This window comes from Prionailurus bengalensis, chromosome D4 (assembly GCF_016509475.1).
Source record: "Prionailurus bengalensis isolate Pbe53 chromosome D4, Fcat_Pben_1.1_paternal_pri, whole genome shotgun sequence".
NCBI lineage: Eukaryota > Metazoa > Chordata > Mammalia > Carnivora > Felidae > Prionailurus > Prionailurus bengalensis.
The window spans coordinates 83792025-83815290 of record NC_057359.1 but is presented as its reverse complement, the minus strand read 5'-3'; the positions used below and the strand labels follow the sequence as shown (position 1 = coordinate 83815290).

Sequence of the window (23266 nt, the reverse complement as noted above, 5' to 3'; positions counted from 1 at the left end):
AAAAAAACTCCTGTCCTTCAGTATTAAGCCAAAGTGTGATCAATGTATGGTGGTTATCCCTGGAATCTTACAGTCTTGGCATATTTATTGATTTAGTTATATTTTGCACCTGGGCTCCAAATGCTTTACTTGCTAGCAGTGGCGATGGGCTAGTTATGTAACTTCTCTGAGCATCATTTTTCTTTTCTCTTTGAAAGGCATGCTCCTTACTCTGTCTACTTCATGTGATGTTTGTGAGGGTCATATTGGATACTGCAAGTGAAAGTCCTTTTCTAAGGAGCAAGGCATTTTATGAGAATAAAATAATGCATGGTTAAAAGGATCTGTTTTCCCCAACTTTTTTTTTTAACAAACCCATTGAGGCATATTTTATTTACACACTTGACTATGATTGTGCAGTGCAATAATGTTGAGTAGATTTACCCAAGTTGTGTAACCATTCCCATAAATCAGTTTTAGAGCATTTGTATCATCCCAGTAAGATCCCTTGTTCTCTTATTGTTACTTCTATTCCCAACTCCTTTTCCAGGTAATCTCTGATCTGTCCCTATAGATTTGCCTTTTCTGGATATGTCATATAAATGAAATCATTCAATATGTGTTCTTTGTGTTCACTTAGCATGATGGCTTTGACGTTTGTCCATGTCATAGCAAATACGAGTAGTTCTTTCTGTTGCTGAATAGTATTCCATTATATGGATATATATACCTTACATTTTTTCTATCCATTCATCAGGTACTGTACATTTAGGTTGTTTCCAATGTTTTATTATGATAGTGCTATGATCATTTCCATACAGGTCTTTGCACACATGTTTTCATTTCTTTTGAGTATAAGGATACCTTTTAATTATGAAAGTAATGCATGCTTGTTCTGAAAAATTCTTTATATACGGAAATATATATTTGGCACATTAGTCACCTCCCTAATTATGCTTCCAGGTGTGGTGATGGTAGTAATGACTGGTAGTAGTAATGACTATTATCGTCTTCTGAGTGCTCTGAGCATTTGCTGCGTGCCAGGCACTGTTCTGATGTGTTTGTGTGTGTGCATTCAGTTCAATTTGATTATTTCATGTATAGGTAAACTTGATATTATTCCTCCCCCATTTTATGGATGTGGAAACTGAAGATTGAGGATTCATTGTAAAGTCATACTTAAATAAGTGGCAGAGCTTGTGCAGTCTGTTGTAGTGTCTTCCAAACTTTCCAAAATATGCAGTTTTTAAAAGCAAAAGTCCTATATTTATTTTATTCTGTAGCTTGCTTTAATTTCACTTCATTTGTCTTAGAGATTGTTTCATGGCAGATTTATAGATCTCTCATTATTTTTTGTGGTTGCATGAATGTATATGCCAGGATTTGTTTAATCCATCTGTTGTTAGTGGATATTAGATTGCTTTTATTTCTTCTCTGTTACAAACAGGACTGCAGCAAATATCCTTGTATAATACTTAGCTTACTTATGGCTTTACTTTTGCAAGTCCCGGAAGTGAAATTTCCAAATGAAAGAGTTTGTACATTTAGATTTTGGTGTTGTTAAATTCCCTTCCCCTCCAAAAGGTGGTAAATAATATACCCCCCTCCCGCCCCGTTAACTCCCTTACCCCTGCAATTAAGATAGAAGAAAGCCTGTTTTTCCACCCTCATCAGTGCTGCATTATTATCTCTGTAATGTAAGCTACAATCATAAAAATGTTTCAGAGAGAAGTTAACATATCAAGGAGGGGCAGTGGTGAATAGCTGGTAGTTTGGGATGCTTAGTTTAGATGCTTAGTTCAACAGTAGTTTTTCAGTCTTTTGATAGATAAGGATTGGCATTTATCTAGGCTCTCAAGAGCTGCAGTATTGTTCAGGTTAATTTAGAATGACTCACTTTGTTGATGATCTGAAATGAACACTGATACATTTCAGTCACAGCGGTTTCCATTGTCTTTGTCCTGTACCCTACATACTATGGCCTGCTGGCTGTCTTTCACCTCATGGTTGCCGGTGGTCTTCTTGCCTGGCCTCCTGCTTAGTTTAGATTGAAGCTGAGAGGACAGTAGACAAGAACTTGGACATCTGTGGTATATAAGTGTTCACCCTTTCCATTCTTTCTTTTAATAAAACTGCCAGAATGAGGCCAACAGCTTAGTGCTACTCTTTTTCAGTCTCCCCAGGAGTAAGGCTCCAGTCATCTCTGTTGCTGGCAGGATCCAAGTTGGCATGATCCCTGTAGCCAGTATAGCACTATCCAGACACCTCTTTAAGGGAAGGTAAGTTTGCCATTATGGTGCCAATAAAGAAATCAAAGACACAAGTGTTGGATGTTGTTAGTTGTGGATGATCCCGTTATTCCGCAGGAGCCAGCACCTGTCACACCTTCCAGCTCTTGGGAGCCCTGGTAGCACTACCATGTAGATTTTGCTAGTGTCTTTTGACCCTTCCCTCTCCAGTCCTCTTGCTTGGTGTCTTCATTCTTGAGGCCCCGTTAGTTTGGGAGATGCTGCCCTCTTCTGGTAAACTGCAGGATATCCACGGTAGTTGGGGTAGGTCTGATTATTCAGGGAATTGACAAGGCCATATGGAATCAGAGTCATAAAGCTTTCTGTAGCCTTCAACTTCATGAACCAGTTCTAAGTCTTTGCTATGGAAATAATTTAGCAGGCACTAGAAAATATACCAGTATAGAGGCTTTCACTGTAACATTATCGATAGTGGCAAAATAATAAAACTTAAATATCTAGAATTTCAGCTTTGTGCTTATAGCTGCTAAAATTGGGTATGTAAATGACAACGTAGAAGAATGAAAATATTTATCACAAAATAAAAACCATGTAGAAGTATACCAACTGCAGCCATGGGAGATAACTCTTATATAGGATAATGGCTAATCTACAGTCTTCACAACTAGTTATATAAAGCCAGGATGATTCCCTTTGATATTTTCACTTATATTGTTAGTAAAACAATATGCCCATACATTTCATTAGTGTTGTGTTATGTATGTATGTATGTATGTATGTATGTATGTATTTAGTGTGTGTGTGTGTGTGTGTGTGTAAATGTATCTATCTTTCTTTTTTCCTGAAACAAATACTAAACATTTGACTGGTCTGCTGCAAACATCTCTATGATGTGTGACCCTCCTCCAGACCTGATTTTTCTGGGACAGTAAGGTGGTGCCTAAAACAGGCAGCTCCACTGTAACAGGAATTTTCTAGGCAGTCTTTTACCCATGGGATCTTTTATAATAGAGGAGAGCTGATAGAATGTAGACATATTTTGTGTGGTTTGATGAGAGCCTGACTGGTCTCTGTGCTGTGGGTCTCTACACCTCAAATGATGCCCAGTGGGCTGGTGACAGCCTTCAAGTTAACTGATCTTTCTGAGAATTTTCTTTTTGTAAAGAGCTTTAAGGAGAGAAGGGAGCCTTTTGAAAAACCAAAACTTCTGTTTTCTGAAACTAAGCATCTCATCATACCACATTTGGATGGGAATGAAAAATATCAACTCATATGTCTTAATCCTTTTTTTTTTTTTAAACAAGTAAATTACTAAGTTTTTAACAGGGCCAAGACTGGGATGAGGCAAAGGAGATACTTACACTGCAAAATTTAAAACAATATTCATTATAAGGGTCATGCAAGTGCAAGATCAGCCCTGTTTCTTAAACAGTCCCTACATGCCAGTACCTACCGTGTCAGGCCTTGTGCTCAGCTCTGGAAAAAATATCATTACTGGTATGATGGAATAGATTATTCATTACCCTTTCTCAGACTGAGCCTAGGGCCCTGGGGCCCTGCAAGCAGCTGTTTGGTTGAGCAGGTTTTGATCAATCACTTGGCTTTCAGCTGTGGGTTTAACACAAGGAGGAGTAGCTCACTCATGAGTTAATTGTTAAAAGTGTGTTTTGCACTTGAGATAGTCTGTTCCTGTGAAATCAACAGATAGTTACAAATTTCTCTGAAAGTCACTGCCAGCTTGTGTTACCTACCTACCTCTGACCCCCTGCCCGAAGATCTACGTTGCTGTCCTTCATTCCACTTTCAAAAGGATCTTAACACTAGGATAATGCCTGCATTTGGTGTGCTAGAGATTCTGTCCAAGTCATTGGGTAAAGAAGTGACCAAGGGAGACCTCTACAGGTGATCAGAAATGAATTGCCTGTCTACTGCCTGACTTTCATTCTAGGCACATAGCAGTAGGGAGGGAGGAACTGACTGAATGATTAACTGAGTGATAGCCTGACTAAAATCCAGAATGAGTTGGAAATGACCAGGTCAGATAGAAAAAGTCTGGTTTCTTCTCTCCTTAATCACTTCTCTATTTCTTGACTTTTCCTATATTTATGAATATTTTCTTCCACCTTTAAAAATTTGTAACATCTTCCAGTGATCATCCTTATACATATATCTTTGTGAACATGTATGAGTATTTCTGTAAAATAGAGTAGTAAAAGTGAGATCTTGGGTCAAAATGTGTGCACAGTTTAAATGTTGATAGGTACTGTAAGCTGTGTTCAAGCTGTGTATCAGTCACTGACAAAGTATAAGCAACTTTGCATTTTCTCAGACCTTCTCCAACACTGAAATATTCTCAGCATTTTAAGTTTTTTGCCAATTTGATGGATGAGATATGGTGTATAATAGTTGTTTTACTTTGTGTTTTTATTAGCCACCTTTTTGTTTTTATTCATATTATAATCATCAAGGCATCTTTGCTTATATTTTTCTTATTGATTCATAGGGTTTCTTTATGTTTACCAATGTTGTGTATGTTTGGGTGTTTGCCTTTTAGAAATTAGACATTTATATAAGTGCAGATATGACCGTCATTTCCTTAATGATGTCTGGGTTTTATGTTATGCTTAGAAAGACTAGGGGCGCCTGGGTGGCGCAGTCGGTTAAGCGTCCGACTTCAGCCAGGTCACGATCTCGCGGTCCGTGAGTTTGAGCCCCGCGTCAGGCTCTGGGCTGACGGCTCAGAGCCTGGAGCCTGTTTCCGATTCTGTGTCTCCCTCTCTCTCTGCCCCTCCCCCGTTCATGCTCTGTCTCTCTCTGTCCCAAAAATAAATAAACGTTGAAAAAAAAAAATTAAAAAAAAAAAAAAAACTTTAAAAAAGAAAGACTTTACCCTCCCCACAATATAAAAAAATATGTGTATATATGCATATGTGTATGTACACGTATATCTATGTGTGTGTATATGTGTGTGTGTGTGTGTATCTTGTTTTTTATTATAATGCTTTTCTAGTTCAATTTGTGTGTGTGTGATTAGTTCTTTTATAGCTCATGAAATTCCCGTTTCACGAACTGTTGATGTATTTTATGGCCAAAGAAAAAACGATGAATTTTTAATTCAGAAAGGTGATAAAAATCAAAGTAGTAGCCCTTTTGGTGTTGATTACTTTTGGATTATAGACTTGGGATCAAACTACCCTCTTCCTCTCCCCTATGCCCCAATTATATTTGTCCTTTTCTTATATTTTTAAAAAATACCTTTTATTTTTAAGTACCTATTATTTTTACTAAAAGTAGTAAGTATATGGCACTTGTGCTTATAAAATATTTCCTTACACATTCTAGTTTGTTCCTCAGAACAATCTTGAGTTAGGACAGTAGATATAATTGTCCCTATTTTATAGGTGAAGAAATTAAACTATATAAGATTATATGTAAGTAGTAAGTGGCAGAGATTCTCTACAGCTACAGCTCTTTCTAGTTATCCAAATTCCAAGAATGTTTGAATATTGATATATAATCATTCTTCTGTTGTTCATCTCTTTAAGAAAAATTTGTGGCTCAACATCTGCTTACAAGGTTTTTGCATCCTCCTGAAAAAAGAAAAAGAATAAAACTTAAGTTTCACAAGCCTTTGTTAGGTGCTTAATACGCGGACAGAGAGTGTTAGAAGGTTGGAATAACTAGAAGTTAATGAAATAGTACTTTCCTGGAGTTGACATACATACTTTGTTGCTGCTTAATAGCCTTTTACAGCTTCCAGTGTCTGGCCTCTATAGAATTCACTTTATACATAAATCTAGAATTTTAAAGAAGTGGATGGTTTTTTAACAGACCAGGATTTCACTTCCTGTTCTACACCTGGTTCCCACTCCAGAACCCCAGCTATATACCTGCCCCAACTCCCTCTCAGGGATCTGTCCTGATAGTATCATTTTGATGAGTGCTAATTTGCAAATCATTGTGACTCTTGTAGTGAAGCACTTACTGTAAAAAGCACTCAACCCATTTCTTTTTGTTTAATTTCTCTTTTTAATAGATCATTAAAATGACATTGCATTCAATGTAGTATCTTACCCTGGAAGTTTAGCAATTTTTTTTTATGCTGAATTCATGTGAGAATTCTGTGTTACATGATGGGGGACCTAAGCTCTCCAACTTTGTATGAACTTTATCTAATCATAGATGTTCAGGGGAATCCAAGTATCTTATTTTTGTGAAAAGTGAACTTCACCAGGACTGAGTAAACACCAATAAAAAGGCAATACCAGACTTTAAATCCATAATTACATCATTAGGACCAAAAGGGCAAGTAAGATTGTGAAGAGTGGTTTTCTAGGAATAAGCTCGAAAGGATTCCCTTAATGCCTTTGAGTGTCTCTTGCAAAGAAGATATGGTGAATGGGGAGGTCTGTTCTGGGCAGAGTTGTAGAGGCTTGAAAAGCATCCAAGAAAAAAGGAGAATTTCAGTGTGCTGACCAGGTCATGGAAGAGGGGTGAATATGTTGTTATCTTCACAGCCATTTTTGTGCTAAGCTAATTTACAAAGAGGACTTATGCTTTTAGTGGTAGATTTTGTCTATGTCAAGATGAGCCTGGGGCACAGTTTATTTTTAGGATCTATTTTCTGAACCTGTTGGACTTGCCTCTCTAGCTTCTGCTGACTTTATCCATCTCTCTTCCCATAAACTAGCCATCACCACCTGTCTTACATTCTAACTTTTATGGATTGAATCATGACAAGTAGCTAATCCTAGAAACCAGCCAGTGCTTTTAGGTGACTACCTGAGGGCAAGGTGTCAGGGATATATGAATACTAACCAGGATCTTCAGGAAACAAACTCTTTAAGTTTTCCACTCTAGCTAGTGAGAGCAAGAACTGTTCCTCCTGGCCTTGTGTGAACGCCCCCAAATAATTTCCTCTACTCCTCTTGGGTGGCTCTTCTAGCCATGTGTACTTTCCTCACACACATACACTCATTTGTCCTTAGCTGAAGACTCCAGAGAACTGCAGATCTCAGTTGTGTTCTATGTATCCTTTTCTCTTCCAGCCCTCTGCCCTGTTAACTCCAGCTGCTCTGGCCTTCCAGACTCCCAGCTCTGAATCCTCACCTTGGGGAGATTTGCTGGGCTGTCCACGGGCTCTCCCTTCGTGTATTCCAGCCTAGAAACTCTGTAAACAGTTAGGTGGAACATTCACAGGACTTCTCTTTGTTTTCCCTCTCAGGCCTCACTGTCCTTTGCCACCTGAAGCCCAATACTTGAAGATCATTATTTTATATACTTTGTCCAGTATATTATATATACTTTGTTTGATAGTTTACCAGTCAAGAGGTCAAATCTGGTCCCCTTACTCTGTTGTGGCCAGACGCAGAAGTCCATTTGCAACTTTTATGTACTTTTAAATACACTTAAATTTTCATAAAAGGGATCAAACTGATCTTTTTTTCATTAACAATATGTTATTTTCTCTAGTGGTGGAACAAAGAAAGGAGTATGGTCTTTTTTTGGGAATCACTTTATTGAGGTATGATTGACATACAGAAAGCTGTACATATTTATTATGAGTTTAGACATAAATATGCATCTGGGAAACCACCACCACAGTCTATGCCATAAACATATCCATCACCTCCACAAATTTCCTCCTGCCTTCTTAGTATTAGTATTTGTATTTGTGATAAGAATACCTAACATAAGACTTACCCTGTTAGCAAATTTTTAGGTATGCAATATAGTTTTGTTAACTATAGGCACTATGCTATACAGTAGATCTCTAGGATTTATTCATCTTGTATAACCAAAACTTTGTTTTTTGTGTTTTGTTTTTAATTTTTTTAATGTTTATTTATTTTTGAGAGAGAGAGAGAAAGATAGAACTTGAGCATGGGAAAGGCAGAGAGAGACGGAGACACAGAATCTGAAGCAGGCTCCAGGCTCTGAGCAGTCAGCACAGAGCTGGATGTGGGGCTTGGATTCATGAATCACGAGATCATCACCTGAGCCGAAGTTGGATGCTTAACTGACTAAGCCACCCAGGCTTTCCATTGTATAACTAAAACTTTGTATTTAACTAATACTTGTTTCCTTTTTTTTTTTTTTTTTTTTTTTTTTTTAGTTTTTTATTTTATTTTTGAGAGAGAGCACGAGCAAGGGAGGTACAGAGAGAGAGGGGGACAAAGGATCCAAAGTAGGCTCTGCAGTGACAGCAGAGAGCCCAGTGCCGGGCTGAAACTCACAAACTGCAAGATCACGACCTGAGCTAAAGTCAGATGCTCAACCAACTGAGCCAACCAGGTGCCCCAATACTTGTTTCCTTTTAAATTATACCTGTCTCCCCACTTCCCCCTCCCCTGATACCCTCACAACAACCATTGCATGAGAGAGTGGTCTTAAATGGGTACTGTGTGGTACCTCTCCTACACTTACATCTGAGCCAGCATTCTGTGTCACAAATGGGCATGAGGACAAAGATGCCTATGAAGAACCTGACCCACTATGCTTGAGAATAAGGAAAATAATAGCTGTTGCTGGGCCTGTGATAGGTACTTAATAATGTGATAGGTATTTTTACATTCTCAACCAAAATGGCCTGATTCCAATTTTTTTTTTTTTTTCTTTGTTAGGGGAAATGAGCATTAGGGAGATGAAGGAAATTTTCTGTTTCTTACTGTGGAACCTTGAACATGTTTAACTTCAAAGCCCACTTACCTTGTGGGAGGGGAAATGGGCTAAATGGGTAAGGCGCATTAAGGAATCCACTCTTGAAATCATCATTTCACTATATGCTAACAAATTTGGATGTAAATTTAAAAAAAAAAAAAAAAAGCCCACTTAACTGCCTCTTTCTTCCTGAAGTAACTTTGAATGAATGGTAAACAACTGAATGGGGCAGGAGGGAGACACTTCCTGGTGGGACCCCAAGTAGCAGTCTAACCTGAAATTCAGAAAAGGCAAGTTGTTTGGGGTCAACAGCACCTCTCCCCCCAACTTGCTATTGGTCTCTGTGAAATGTCCAGTTAAAGTAATCTTCGTGGGGCACCTGGGTGGATCAGTCAATTAAGCTTCTGACTCTTTCAGCTCAGGTCATGATCTCACCATTCATGAGATCGAGCCTTACATCAAGGCTCTGTGCTGACAGTGGCACCTGCTTGAGATTCTCTCCCTCCTTCCCTCCCTCCCTCTCTCTCTCTGTCTCTCTCTGTCTCTCTCTCTCTCTCTCTCTCTCTCTGCCTCTTCCCTGCTTACATGCACGTTCTCTCTCTGAAAATAAACAAACTCTCTCTCTCTCTCTCAAAATAAGTAAATAAACTTAAAAAATAAAGCAACGTCCCCACCATAACCCCACAAAATGGCAAGGTTTTGTTTTCAACTCTTTAGCTTGCTTATGAATTACTTACCTCTCACTCTCCCACAGAATGGTCAGTATCCTAAACCAGCCACCACCATCAGTCACGGTAACCATATGCTCAAGATGCTACCACATGGCCTCCACAGAGTAGTTTAGTGAGGAATAGCCCAGCATATGATATGGATGGACACTCATATACTTTTGGTATACTTTTTCTGGTAAATATTTTGGCAATACCAATATAATAGGTTCACGTAGGTAATCCTCTTCTGTCAGATATGTCCTAAGAAACTTATATGAGTCAAAGATTAATGTGTAAAATTTTTTTTTGTTATAGATGTTTTTAAAATATTGAAAAATATGAAGCAGCTCAACTGTCCAGCAAAAAACTACTGTTTAGGGGGGCCTGGGTGGCTTAGTCAGTTAAGTACCCAACTGCAGCTCAAGTCATGATCTTGTTCTTCATGAGTTCAAGCCCCACATCAGGCTCTCTACTGTCAGTGTGGAGCCCGTTTTGTCCCTCTTCTGGCCCTTTCCCTGCTCACATGTGCTCTTTCTCACTCTCAAAAATAAATAAACACTAAAAAAAATTTTTTTAAGTATTTAAAATATGCAACACCCATTAATTGAAAACTTTGCTGCTGTTAAATATAATCTTTACAAATAATAATTATTAAGTATATTATAAATACATATATATTTAAGATTATATAATCTTTAAATCTTCAAGTATTTAATAACATCTGAGACTATAATATGCTGAGTGGAAAAAAAAACTATAATATATTTGAATTTTGTAAAAAAAATAACAATGAAAAGTACGTGTATGCAGAAACACAAAAGATATCAGGAAGTACACCAAAATATAATTACTGTTTCTTGTGGTTCTGTCTAGGTAGTGAGATTCAGAGTGGTTTGTTGCCTTTATATTTTTTTGTTTTCTGGGTTTTTGTTTTGTTTCGTTTTTGTAAAGTAAGCTCTATGCCCAACGTGGGGCTTGAACTCAACAACCCCCACATAGAGAGTCACATGTTCTACCAACTTGAGCCAACCATGTGCCCTTGCTTTCTTTTTTTATTTTTTTTCTCTTATGAACATATGTTACTTTATGATAAGAAAAGAAACATTGTCCTAAATAATATTAACTATAAATTTATTGAAAATTTACTGTATGGCAACCATAGTGTTAAAACATTTTTCATATATCTCTTTTAAAGATTTTATTTTTAAGCAGTCTTCACACCCAACATGCAGCTTAAACTTACAACCCCAAGAAAAGTTTTATGCTCCACCAACTGACCAGCCAGGCACATCAAGATTATCTCTTTTAGTTCTCAGAGACTCTGTGGAGTAGGTACTGTTAGCTTACTTTATAGATGAGGAAATTGAGACCAAAGTTAGGCAATTTACCTTGTCACAAAGCTAGTAAAAGCAGATCCAAAATTTGAATCTTGATTTAACCCTAGGATTTGCTTGCTTACATTTTTTATTCTGTTTTCCTATTAAAAAAAAATAGTCCTGTATGTGAGAGAATGGGGGTTGAGTTCCAGCTTTAGGATGTCCTAGAGCAGCATAGAAAGTATTGTCCCTTGTGCTGCAATATGTATCCCATATATCTGTTCCCCTTTACTCAACATGTTTAAAGGTCAAGTTGGCAAAAACCTGAGTTCCCAAGCCCTGGATTAGATCATAATTCAGCATTCATCAGAGAGGAAGATGAGTGAATATACACAGAGATGCAGCAGGTAATAGGAAAATATTAGGGAGGCGATGCCCCTTTCCTCAACTTGCCAAGCAGTGATAGGTTGACCCTATTGATAGTAAAGATGCCCAAAGCCTTTGGAATTAGATAGGCTTCCAGTGGGAAAGTGAGGGCACAAACCTAATGGTCCTGGGGTTTCTAAATCCTTTCAGTGACATGTGAGCATAGTGTTGTGAGCATTGTGTTGTGTTGTTAAAGATAATTTTAGTTATTTTGATCTGTGTACTTATGCAATCAGTAACCCTGTGGAGTAACTCTTAATGGGTATGGAAACTGAGCTCAGAGAATTGACAGTGCCCTGCCCAAATTTACCAAAACTGTTATAAGTTGTATCCTTCGTATTTAATTTTGTCTAACTCCAAAGCATGTAATTTCAGTCTGGTTTTTATTTTAATTAGCTGTTTCAGTAGAATTATAGATTCTTGGGGAAGCTTAGGCTTCTCCCTCCCCCACCCAATTCATCAAACGTGAATCAAGTACCCATTTTGTGCAAGTTTCTGTGATAGGTACCAGGAATAGAGACATGAATCAGATCTTGTCCCTGTTCTTGTAATACTCATAGATCCATGGATAGGCAGGCATACAAAAAGATGAAATTGTAGAAATTAATAGGATTGGAACCTTTGGGGCAAGGAAGAATTGGAGAAGACTATAATGTCAGAATTAGCTGAGAATTAAATAATTCATAGAAACTAGCCAGGCAGAAGCAACAACATATGCAAAGGCATATTGCAGAAGCTGCAAATAGCACTGTTTGTTGAGGGTATTGGGAATATGAGAAGAGGGAATGGAGAGGTTGATGAGGAGCTTGATCATGAAGGTCCTTGTAAGCTTGGGAAGGTGCTTTATTCTGAAAGCAATGACAGGTTTTCAAGGTTTTATTTGAGATCTAGAAAGCAGCCAGAGTAGAGAATGGATTGGGAGGGAATGGGTATGATGAGGCAGGGATGGAGAAAAGAGATGTAGAAAAAAAACAGGAACTAACAAGACACACCTATAATGAAGCTCTTGAAATAAACCAGATGAGAGATAATGGTGGTCAAGAATAGTACAATAGAGATGAAAAAATATATATGGATTTAGAAATATTTGTTTCACTTCATATTATTAGATGTATACATACATAGGAAATACATAAAATAATATTAGGGGTGCCTGGGTGACTCAGTCGGTTAAACAGCCGACTCTTGATTTTGGCTTAGGTCATGATTTTGTGGCTCATGATTTTGAGCCCCAAGTCAGACTCTGCACTGACTGTGCAGAGCCTGTTTGGGATTCCCTATCTCCCTCGCTCTCTTCCCCTCCCCTACTCAGCACGTGTGCTCTCTCTCTCTCAATAAATAAATAAACTTAAAAAAAACAAAACACCTTTAAGGAGCGCCTGGGTGGCTCAGTCAGTTAAGCATCCGACTTCAACTCAGGTCATGATCTCACGGTTCGTGGGTTTTGAGCCCCACATTGGGCTCTGTGCTGACAGCTAAGAGCCTGGAGCCTGCTTCAGATTCTGTGTCTCCCTCTCTCTGCCCTTTGCCCGCTCACACTCTGTCTCTCTCTCTGTCTCAAAAATAAATAAACATAAAAAAGAAAATCTTTAAATAAAGTATTGTAACGAACCCATGTACCCAGCCTCAGTAACTATCATCCAGTCTCTAATTCTGTCCCATGCGTACCCCCACCCACTTTCTCCCCTTCCATATTATTTTGAGTCATGTAATTTTTGTATCATGTAATTTCATCCATTAATATTCTGGTATATACCTCTACAAGATATTTTTTATCTACAGATTTCTCTATCTTTTTTTTTCCTTCTAATTAGTTTAAGAGATTGAGTAATGTGTCTTGATGAGTTACCACAACCCAGAGTTTGGTAATTGCATTTTTTGTGCTGTAGATGAATGTGTTCCTCTCTAGTTCTTTTTTTATTTTAGTTGTTGGATCTAGAGGCTTGATCATCTTCAGATTCAACTTTTTTGACAAGACTATTTTATGGGCGTGTTGAGTTCTTACACCAGAAGATATGTTACTGTCTTATTCTCTTATTTTAGCTGTTGATGGTCAATATCTAGAATCCATTATTTCAGAGTAATATTCTAATTCCAGTATTTTTTGTTCATATATTTATTGGAATGCTTCTATGAAGAGAAAATTATCCATTGCTGTTTATTATTCTGTGGTATATTTCACTTAGGAAAGGCAGGATAAATACATGATTCTTTCCCTTTATGTAAACGTTTTCAAAATGCTGTGTTGGTTCTCTAGCATTGTTCAATGGTGACAAAATTTGCTTAGAATCCTGAATAATTTATGGATTTAAGCATTTGTATTCCAGTTAATTGTAATTTTTTTAAAAAGAATACTCAGATTGCCCCACCTTTGGTTAGAGAGTGGCTGCTTTGGCAGCTTTTTGAGGGGATTGAAAACACAGGAATGGTGACAGGTTGAATGTGGGTAAGGTCAAAGAGGAGAAAGGAGTCAAGGAAAGAGTCTTTTTGACTTGGGAGTTGAGGCTATGCCCTGAAACAAGGAGCCCAGAAAGAGGAACAGGTTTTAAAGAGAGGACATGTTTGGACATGTCTGAGATGCTTACGATTGCTAGGTGGAAATGCCCAAGAGGCAGCTGGATATCAAGATGTAAGGCTCAGGAGAGTAATCCAAGACTCCAGGACCCAGGATAGGGCTCAATTGCTATGTGTAGTTGACTCAGGTTGGGATTATGTGTGTTATATTTTGATAAAAATCAATCTCTTTGTGATCTGAAGCCAGGTTCTACCCCAAAGCAAGATTAGTAAGCCCCTGTTGCCTTCTCTTTTTGTTGTGCCTATCCTTAGTCAGGTTCAATCTCTAGTAGAGCAGAAAGGACAGGGTTGGTTGCAGGTAGAATTGCCACTTGGCTGGTTTACAACCGGTCCTGTTGGTTTTCAGATTTATTACACCCAATCCCTCAATTAGAGGAGAGCTCTGTGTATGGGTAGGATTTATTGGATTTGGAATTGAGGCTGAGTGAACTGGTTTTGGCTTTGCAGGAATGGCCTACTGTAACCTTTTTGTGAGTATTGGTATTCTTGAAAGATTTTCTCATCCTCTTCCGTGTTCCTGTGCTCTGAAGCAACCATTTTCCTTTCTTCCCTCCTCTAGTCAACAAATCTTCATTAAGCACCTGTTTTTTGTCAGGTACTGGGGATACATTGGTGAACAAGAATAAGGGGCACAGTTCCCTGCCTTCATATAGCTTGGAATCTAGTGGAGATATATATGTTAATCAAAAGATCACTAGCAACATGTGACTCCACACTAATATAGGAACTCTGCAAATAGGACATATTGGTTAGAAATTTTATACAACCAGTGCTGAACCTTCATTTATTGGAAGATTACAAGTCATATAAAACAAAAGTCCTGACACACAAAGGACTCTGAAGTGGAGTTCATACAGGGGGAAAAGCTTCCTATGAAGTAAGGTGAAAGAGTTAAAAAATACGGAAATTAACACACCATTAAATTTAATAAGAGAACTGCACATATCCACTTCACAAAACACATACACCAAGAACCTTCCGATTGCCTTAGCATATTATGAATGCCTACTATATGCTAAACCCAGGGCTGGACCCTGGGCTTACCAAGGCTTGACTCTTTGGCAGTGTATTCAGATTAATAAGGAAGATAGAATGGTAAAATAAAAATACTAAATGATATGTACTGTCATGGAATATTTTAGGAATCCCAGGCAGTATGGAAGAAGGGTGTGATTTGACTCTGTCTGATTTGAGGGCTGAGAGGATGGAGTCTTAGAATACCTCACAGTGGAGGTGATATTTAAATTGATTCCAGAAAGATGAGTAAGTGGTAGTGGAAACAATAAGGAAGTAGTGAGAAGAGTTGTTCCAGGCAAATGGAATAGTTTAGCATACTTGCACTACAAGTGATTCAGTATAGTTGGTGATGGATGCTTACAGAGTGGTGGTAGATGAAGCTAGAGAAATCAGCAGGGGCTGGATTAGTAAAGGATGTGGACCTTTATTCTGCAGTGCCTGGAAGCCATTGATGGGCACAGTGACATATGCTACAGTTACTGGTGGCTTGGGGGGGGGGGGGGGGGCGTGGGGTATTTTACAGGCCTTTGTCCAGATTCCTCACTTACATATAACTTAATTACTTATTGGCAGAAACCTCTTGTATTATCTGATCCCCCCACACCCCCCTCTGGGTTAGGCAGATGGATGGATGGATGATGGAAAATGAAGCAACTTCAAAAAGTCAGGGCTGAAACCAGAGTCTGAAAACTATTGGGCTTCAAGTACTTTTCCTTTTTAGGGGCACCAAAGGAGAAAGGTTCTCTGTCCATTTGCTGTGTCCCTAAATCTTATTTTTACTACTTAAATATTTTTTTTCTTTCATTTACACATGTGGCTTAATAATAGTTTGAGCTGTTGTAATATTCAGAGCCACAGTACTTATTTCCATTAATCTCTGGTCTGGTCTGGGTCTTAATTGTGAAGAAGATAAACAGGCAGGGGCGCAATATAGGATGAGTAAGTCTCATACTATAATCTTTTTTAAATTGTGATACTTTAAAATTTTACACACGGGCATCTGGATGGCTCAGATGGTTGAGCGTCTGACTTTAGCCCAGGTCATGATCTCACAGTTCATGAGTTTGAGTCCCACATTGGGCTCACAGTTGTCAATACAGAGCCTGCTTTGGATTCTCTGTCCCCACCGCCCCGCCCCTCCCCCGCTCATGCTTTCTCAAAAATAAATAAAGCATTTAAAAATAAATCAAAAAATTTTACACACAGAGTCTTGCCTGGAGAATTAAGGAGATTTTTTTTAAATGGAGGGATGGCTTACTCTTTCCAGATTCTTCAGTTTGTTGGTGGGAAACTGATCCAATTAAATACCATACCCATATTTAAATTGCCTTGTTTCAAAAATGTCTTTCCTTAGTTGATTTTTGCAAATTAGGATCCAAATAAGGTACATACATTGCATTGGGTTGTTATATATAAGGCAATTAAAAAAATTTTTTTTCTTTTAATTTTTATTTATTTTTGACAGAGAGAGAGAGAGAGAGAGAGAGAGAGAGAGAGAGAGAGCGAGCGAGAGAGCGAGCATGAGCAGGGGAGGGGCAGAGAGAGAGGGAGACACAGAATCCGAAGCAGGATCCAGGCTCTGAGCCGTGAGCACAGAGCCCGACATGGGCTTGAACTCACAGACTGCGAGATCATGACCTGAGCCGAAGTCGGACACTCAACCGACTGAGCCACCCAGGCGCCCCTATATAAGGCAATTTTAAAATCACACCCTATAGTCTTTTCTTCCTTAAGCCAGTTACGTTACTCTTCTGCATACAGATTTCATTCTGGATTTTTGTTTGTTTACTTTCTTTTTAAGTTTATTTATTTTGAGAGAGAGAGAAAGTGGGGGAGGGACAGAGGAGAGAGCAAGAATCCCAAGCAGACTCCACACCATCAGCACAGAGCCTGATGTGGGGCTCGATCCCACAACCCTGGGAATCATGACCTGAGCTGAAATAAAGAGTTGGACACTCAACCAGCTGAGCCACCCAGGTACCCCTCATTCCTGACTTGATAGCAAAGGCATTAAAAAGTCTTTTGGGATCTACCTGGCTCTACCCGTTCCTTCAAGTCCTGAAATATCTTTCCTATCTGTCTGCTTACAGAACTACAAGGTTCAGCTCAAATGTAAGGCCCTCTCTGTGGCATCAGGCTCCAATCTAATGAATTATCCATTCTTTTTGTTTCCTTAACACTTAGTACCCACCTGTTACACTACTCATAACATCCTATTGTTGGTTATCTGTTTAGTATTTGTACTACAAGTAGGTTAGTGTGGAGTGGTAGAAAATGAAGCTGGAGAAGTCAGCAGGTGGTGAGTACCTCTAGGGCAAGGATCACATAATATTAATTTGAGTCATCTCAGGCAGCCTGGTGCCTAGCTTATAGGAGATACTCAATGAATGTTTGTAGAATTGAATGAAAAACCCACTTCTAGAATATTTTTAGTTTCCAACTTTGAGGGGTGTTTTTTGTTTGTTTCTTGTTTCCTGAACTATGAATTCCCCTCTCCACTCCAGGAGAAAAGGCAAAACTGGAAATCATATCTAAGTATGTTCTCTGTTGTTCTTGTTCTATATTCAGGAGGTTTGCTCGTTAGTCTTAGGTAGTATGGATTTCACCTGGCTGTGTTTCATTATTCCTGTTCAGTTGAATTCAGCTCTTCCCTTTGCCATAGGGAATGTTTGTATTAAAAGATCTGACAGATGACAACCTAAGACCTTGGGCTCTTGTTTTTTGTTGTTTGCAAGGTTAAAAAGGAATTTAAAATATTTTCTGCATACTTATTTTTTTTTTTAATTTTTTTTCAACGTTTTTATTTTATTTTTGGGACAGAGAGAGACAGAGCATGAACGGGGGAGGGGCAGAGAGAGAGGGAGACACAGAATCGGAAACAGGCTCCAGGCTCCGAGCCATCAGCCCAGAGCCTGACGCGGGGCTCGAACTCACAGACCGCAAGATCGTGACCTGGCTGAAGTCGGACGCTTAACCGACTGCGCCACCCAGGCGCCCCTGCATACTTATTTTCTGAAATGGATAGAGGTTTTCTAACTAGTCCTCCTCCATCACAGTGGTCATATGGCTTTCACTCTACATCAGACTTTCATTGAAACTTATTAAAGATAAGGCTGAAATAACTCCAGTGATTGGCCACTAGAATTGCTCTCTTTGTTTTACTTGAAGGACCAAGTATTACATCTTGATACCTCTCTTTAGCTTCAGATCTACAGTCTTCTCTGAAAGCTGCCATTTGAATAAACAGATAGGAAATAATGTTGAATAGTAACATCCGAGAGGGTTTGTTTCTTTTATTCAAGATCTGTGGCATAATGGAAGAAATAAGGGACTAAGATACTTGGTTCTGGTCTTTGTTGGTCTGATGACTCTTGCCTCTTCCTTTCATTGGGCCTCAGTTTCCTCATTTATAAAATGAAAGTGGAACCAGTCTCTTGCAAGATTAACTAAGGTTCTGCCATTCACAATTTAGACTCGGCTTTTAAATTGTTAGATATGTAGTATGTAAATGGTTAGATGTAGAATTTTGTTCATCTACTTTTTTCTATATTACAAAGCTAGTATTAGTAAAAATGTTGCTGATGTCTTATTTTCTTTTTTCTCCTTCCCATTCATAAATTCTAGGAATCCTTTTAATCTCTTTAAATGATTTTTCTTACTTACAATGGTTTGTAACAATCTTACTGGGACCCTTAATTAAGATTTACAGTTTGTCTTTTGCATTCACATGGTAAATGAGATGTATGTTCATGTTCTCTTTCCCCTTCCTCCCTGTAGAACCTATAAAGGACTTTAGGGGCACCTGGGTGGCTCAGTCGGTTGAGCATCCAACTTCGGCTCTGGTCATGATCTCATGGCTCATGGGTTTGAGCCCCGTGTCATGCTCTCTGCTGACAGCTCAGAACTTGGAGCCTGCTTCAGATTCTGTGTCTCCATCTCTCCCTGCCCCCCCAACCCCCGCTGGTACTCTGTCTCTTTCTCTCAAAAATAGATAAACATTAAAACAATTAAAAAAAACATTTTTTTTAAAGAACCTATAAAGGACTTAAAAAAAAAAAAAAAACCCTATAGGACTGAGGATGTTGAAGAATATGACTCTGTATCCAAAGATTAAGATTAACCCATCTTCTTAAACTATGTTAAAGATTTGTTCCTGGGGCGCCTGGGTGGCTCGGTCGGTTGGGCGTCCGACTTCAGCTCAGGTCATGATCTCATGGTCCGTGAGTTAGAGGCCTGCGTCGGGCTCTGTGCTGACAGCTCAGAGCCCGGAGCCTGTTTCAGATTCTGAGTCTCCCTCTCTCTCTGCCCCTCCCCCACTCATGCTCTGTCTCTCTGTGTCTCAAAAATAAATAAACGTTAAAAAAAAAAAAAAAAAAGATTTGTTCCTGGGCTTATGAGTATATTAAGGATTATTGCTAAGCCTTACCCTTAAAAATCAAAGGCACTGCTTCACTCTTGATCCTGGGAGCCGGACTGATAACTTCCCATTTTGTCATGTCTTCAAAGGTTGGTGCAGTGAAAGCAAAGATGCTTACTACCCCTCTCTTGTATGCAGGTGCTGAGTTTTAGATATACCTGTATTCTTCAGGGAGACAGAGACCTGTCCTTTGAAGGAGTGTTCCCAATTGAATTGCTGGTACACTTTCCCCTTATTCAGCTTTCCCCTGTCATTCTTTTTATAGTCACTTTACTAAAATTATGAGAGCTGCGTTAAGTTCCACAGAGACTGAGAAGAAAATCTCTATTAATTTCCTATAAGACTGGGAGTGGGGAAACTGGTTGATGTGTTTCTGTTGGGGTGAGGTATGTGGTGGTAATAGCAGAACATTTATTTTTAGGCAGATAAATTATAACCTTTTTCTTCTCTAAATCATTGGTCACTTTTTCTTTAGGCCCTACTTTGTAAGATAACCCCAATGGTCTCTTTTAGTTGGAGAAGCCCTCTTAGTAACAGTAGTAGCAATATTTGCCCTTCTGTTATATGGCTGCCAAGTGACAGACTCCACTCCCACACCAAGGAGGGTCTCCTCTTTTTTCTGGAACACTGCTATAAAATGTACCTAGCCTTAAGTTATTCCCAAGGCTAGGCTAAGGAGAAAGGGAGATTTCATAGGATGCAACAATTTTGCATGGTTAAAAAGCATTTATCACTGGGAATCTGTCTGTCTTTAGATCATCCCACCTTCTTTGAGGAGCTTCTCTGTTTTTGTTTCCTGGCATCTCAATGGATAGCTGAATGTTTGACATCATCTGTCATTAGCATATGGCTCAGATTTGGCAGCCTCTGTGGCTCTGTGGCAAGGTTTGAGCGCGTATATGCATAAACACACTCCCCTGTGTGTGACTAGTATGGTTCACCATCAGGGAGGCATAGCGTAAGATTGCTTAAGATCTTAGGAGTTTTAAGGAATGAAGCTTGCTTTAAAGATTTAAGCTTTGGGCTGGGGGCAGGGAATGATATTTCTAACCTTTGTGCATTCTAAAAGGATTTTGCAGACCTAGTTTTCTTTCTTCACATTTTGACATGAATGTATATAACCAGAGCATGGAAATTAAGGGCCAGAATTAAAGTGAACCCTGCAGATATCAGAGTTCCGTGTTTTAATTTTCTCAGAAGAATTTGCCTTGTCATTGTTTATTATAATGACAAAAAGCAGGGAATCCCAGTCTTACCCTCCCCCTTCAACCCAATACATGCATAACATGGAGTTTTTGTTTTGTGTTTTCCTTGTGCCAAATATTTCAACTTTCTAAAATTTCTAATCCCGAATATAGGAAAATATAGTATAGAATAGCTCTTGAAAGGAAAAGGAGAAAAAATGCCAGGTATTAGAACCCTTTTAAATTAAATGAAAACTAAGTCTTCTAAAAGGCTGCCTTTTAATTTTAAGATCACAGTTTAAAGAAGTCCAGAGGAGTATTTCCTATTAAATGTTCCACAATACTTTTCAGGGAGACGTGCTAGGCAGTGTTGTTAACTAAAGAAAATAAGTCTATCAGTTCCACTTAGATAACCTTTGGTAATAAACGAACTCCATACACGTTGTGACCTTAGCGCCTGAACTTTCTAATCACATGACTGGCTTGTAAACTGACCTGTGAGGATGACTGTCGTAGTCCCAGCTAAGAGAGAGAAATTGGCCAAGTGTCGGAAGGGTGGTCATCAAGCTGGACTTGTCCCGTAATCTCTGTTTCTTCATGGCTGCGATAGAACTTCTCAACAGACTCCGAGAAGCATGAAATGGAGACATGGGAAGGTAAGGGAATTGACTGTTTAAGTTTGGGCCCAAATCTGAGGTTTAGAAATTTTCTTTGAAGGTTTAGAACAAATAGTACCCTTGATGGAGGTGGGAGGCAGTCCAGTCCTTTTTTGTGTCTTGGCAAAATTCAGCCAATAAGTTTTCATATACATTGCAATTGGGTATAAATGTTTTGGAATGTAGAAGAGCGAGGGAGAAATACAGTAAATTAATTGTTGTGGTTGATGATTTTAAGAGAGCGGGGGGAAAAAAAAGAAAAAAACTGGATTTAAATTTTACAGTGACTTGAAAAAAATTGTAAACTTCACTTTTCATCACAATCCTTACATAAAGTTTACATTTTAAAAAATTGTTCTGCTTACCTCTTGACAGAATTTGTTTATATTTTAAATTCCTTAATCCAGTTCACCATCTGTGAAAGCCTTATTTAGTACTGTTAATTATAGATAGTATTGGGGTCATGAGGCCGTTGATAAGGTAGCCTCATTTCCTTTGGGGGAACTTAGATACTTTACGGTTTGGGGTATAAGACTAAGCCACTGCTAATTTCTTTTTAAGTAGGGTGTTTTTAAAATGGGTAAATTCATTATTCTCTCTCTCTCTCTCTCTCTCTCTCTCTCTGTTTCATTATAGCAACTAGTAAGTATTGCAATTTGTGTATTCAGAGATTGGCTCCTACTTGTGTGAAAAACCCCAGTGCCCCAAAACTTTATTATTTGGGCCAGAAAATTCATACACAGCTAAAGAAAAAGCTAGAAGATGACTCTTGGTATTAAAGATTTGCTCTGTTTGTTTGCTGTGTTTATAGAGTCTAAGAGTTTGCCAAAAGTTTGGTTTCTTGTAGGCAAGCTCTGTTGAGCTATAGCCAAAAGGGTTTCAGATTTGAGGTAGTTGGTAAATTTCTGGGATATTAACTAATGAAATAGATAGTCCTAGGAAAGCTTCCTAGCCCCTTGCAGCATGGCTAACATCTGCCACGGGCAGCTTTGCAGTTTCATTCTCACTCTGAAGATGGACAAACTGGGGAAGTGGGACCGACTTCCTCCCAAACAACATTATTCTTTATAGTAATACTCCCTCTGCGTTCTTTCCCAGCACCATATATGCCAGAATTATTACCTTTATTGGTTTTTAATGTATATTAGCAGAAACAACAAAATTTGTTGAAATTATCAGTTATATGCAAGACCTATTATTTTTTCATTTTGAACAGCTTCCTCTTCTTCCCCCAATATTCACAGAAATTCCTTTAACCTGGGTATACTAGCTTTTCCAGAAAGGAGTCATTTAAGAAGTAAGATTTGCTGTGGATCCATTGGAATAGGAGTTTAAGTATAGGCAGAGATACCAGAGCTGTGGTTACGTAAGTTTGGAAAGGATAGCTCTGGAGGATTTGGATATTTTTCCAGCCAGCTTGAATCTCTTAGTGTCATATAGTCCACAAGTTCTGAGAGAGAAAAAAGATTTGAAGAGAAAGTTCTCAGTTCTAATTTAATTAAGTATTGAAACTTTGATTTTCTTGGCTTTCAATGACAGAAAATAATTTATGGTACTAAAACAAGGACTTCTATAAAACAAGGAAGTGAATTTTAAAATTTCCACCTGAGTCTTCCATATAAAATTCTAGCAAAGCAAAATGAATTATCCCAGCTGAAGGAGATCTTTGGAAGCTTAAAAAGCAAAATCAGACTACTTACAAAAGAGTGCAGTGAAAATGCTACTGTAAAAAAGTGTTGCCTGGCTTTAGATATTGGGCCCTTGTCCATTTAAATTAACCTTTGTCACAGCTGGGCATACAAATGTTTTGTTTTAGTTCACAGAGGGTTAACTCTATTCAAGCTTTCACTGTGGCAGGCCTGATCTGTGGAGTCATACAATCTGGTCTTTCAGCCCTGCCAGTCGCTAGGCAGGAAGTCTTATTTCTTAAGCTATCTTTCAGAATGGGGGGTTGGGATTTGGAGAAAGGTGGGGGAAGGGCCTTGGAGCATCTGTAAGGATCAATAACAGAGAGTGAGCCGCAAGAGAGGCCATTGTGCACACTTCAAGATAGATGCAGCCCTTGTGCATGGCCCCTG

The 23266-nt window shown here is 38.7% G+C and overlaps 1 protein-coding gene across 3 annotated transcripts in view; it reads left to right on the top strand.

The window, feature by feature from the left end:
* The window catches only part of NR6A1 (nuclear receptor subfamily 6 group A member 1), a 233972-nt gene that overhangs the window by 139111 nt on the left and 71595 nt on the right, over nt 1-23266 (top strand). The window contains exon 1 of one of the 3 annotated variants that reach the window (XM_043566902.1): nt 20188-21188. The exons of the other annotated variants lie outside the window; for them this stretch is intronic. Coding sequence (XP_043422837.1) covers nt 21173-21188 — 16 coding nt within the window. The 5' untranslated portion in view covers nt 20188-21172. Of the gene's footprint in view, nt 1-20187; nt 21189-23266 lie in introns of those variants that run through there. 3 annotated transcript variants of the gene reach the window in all.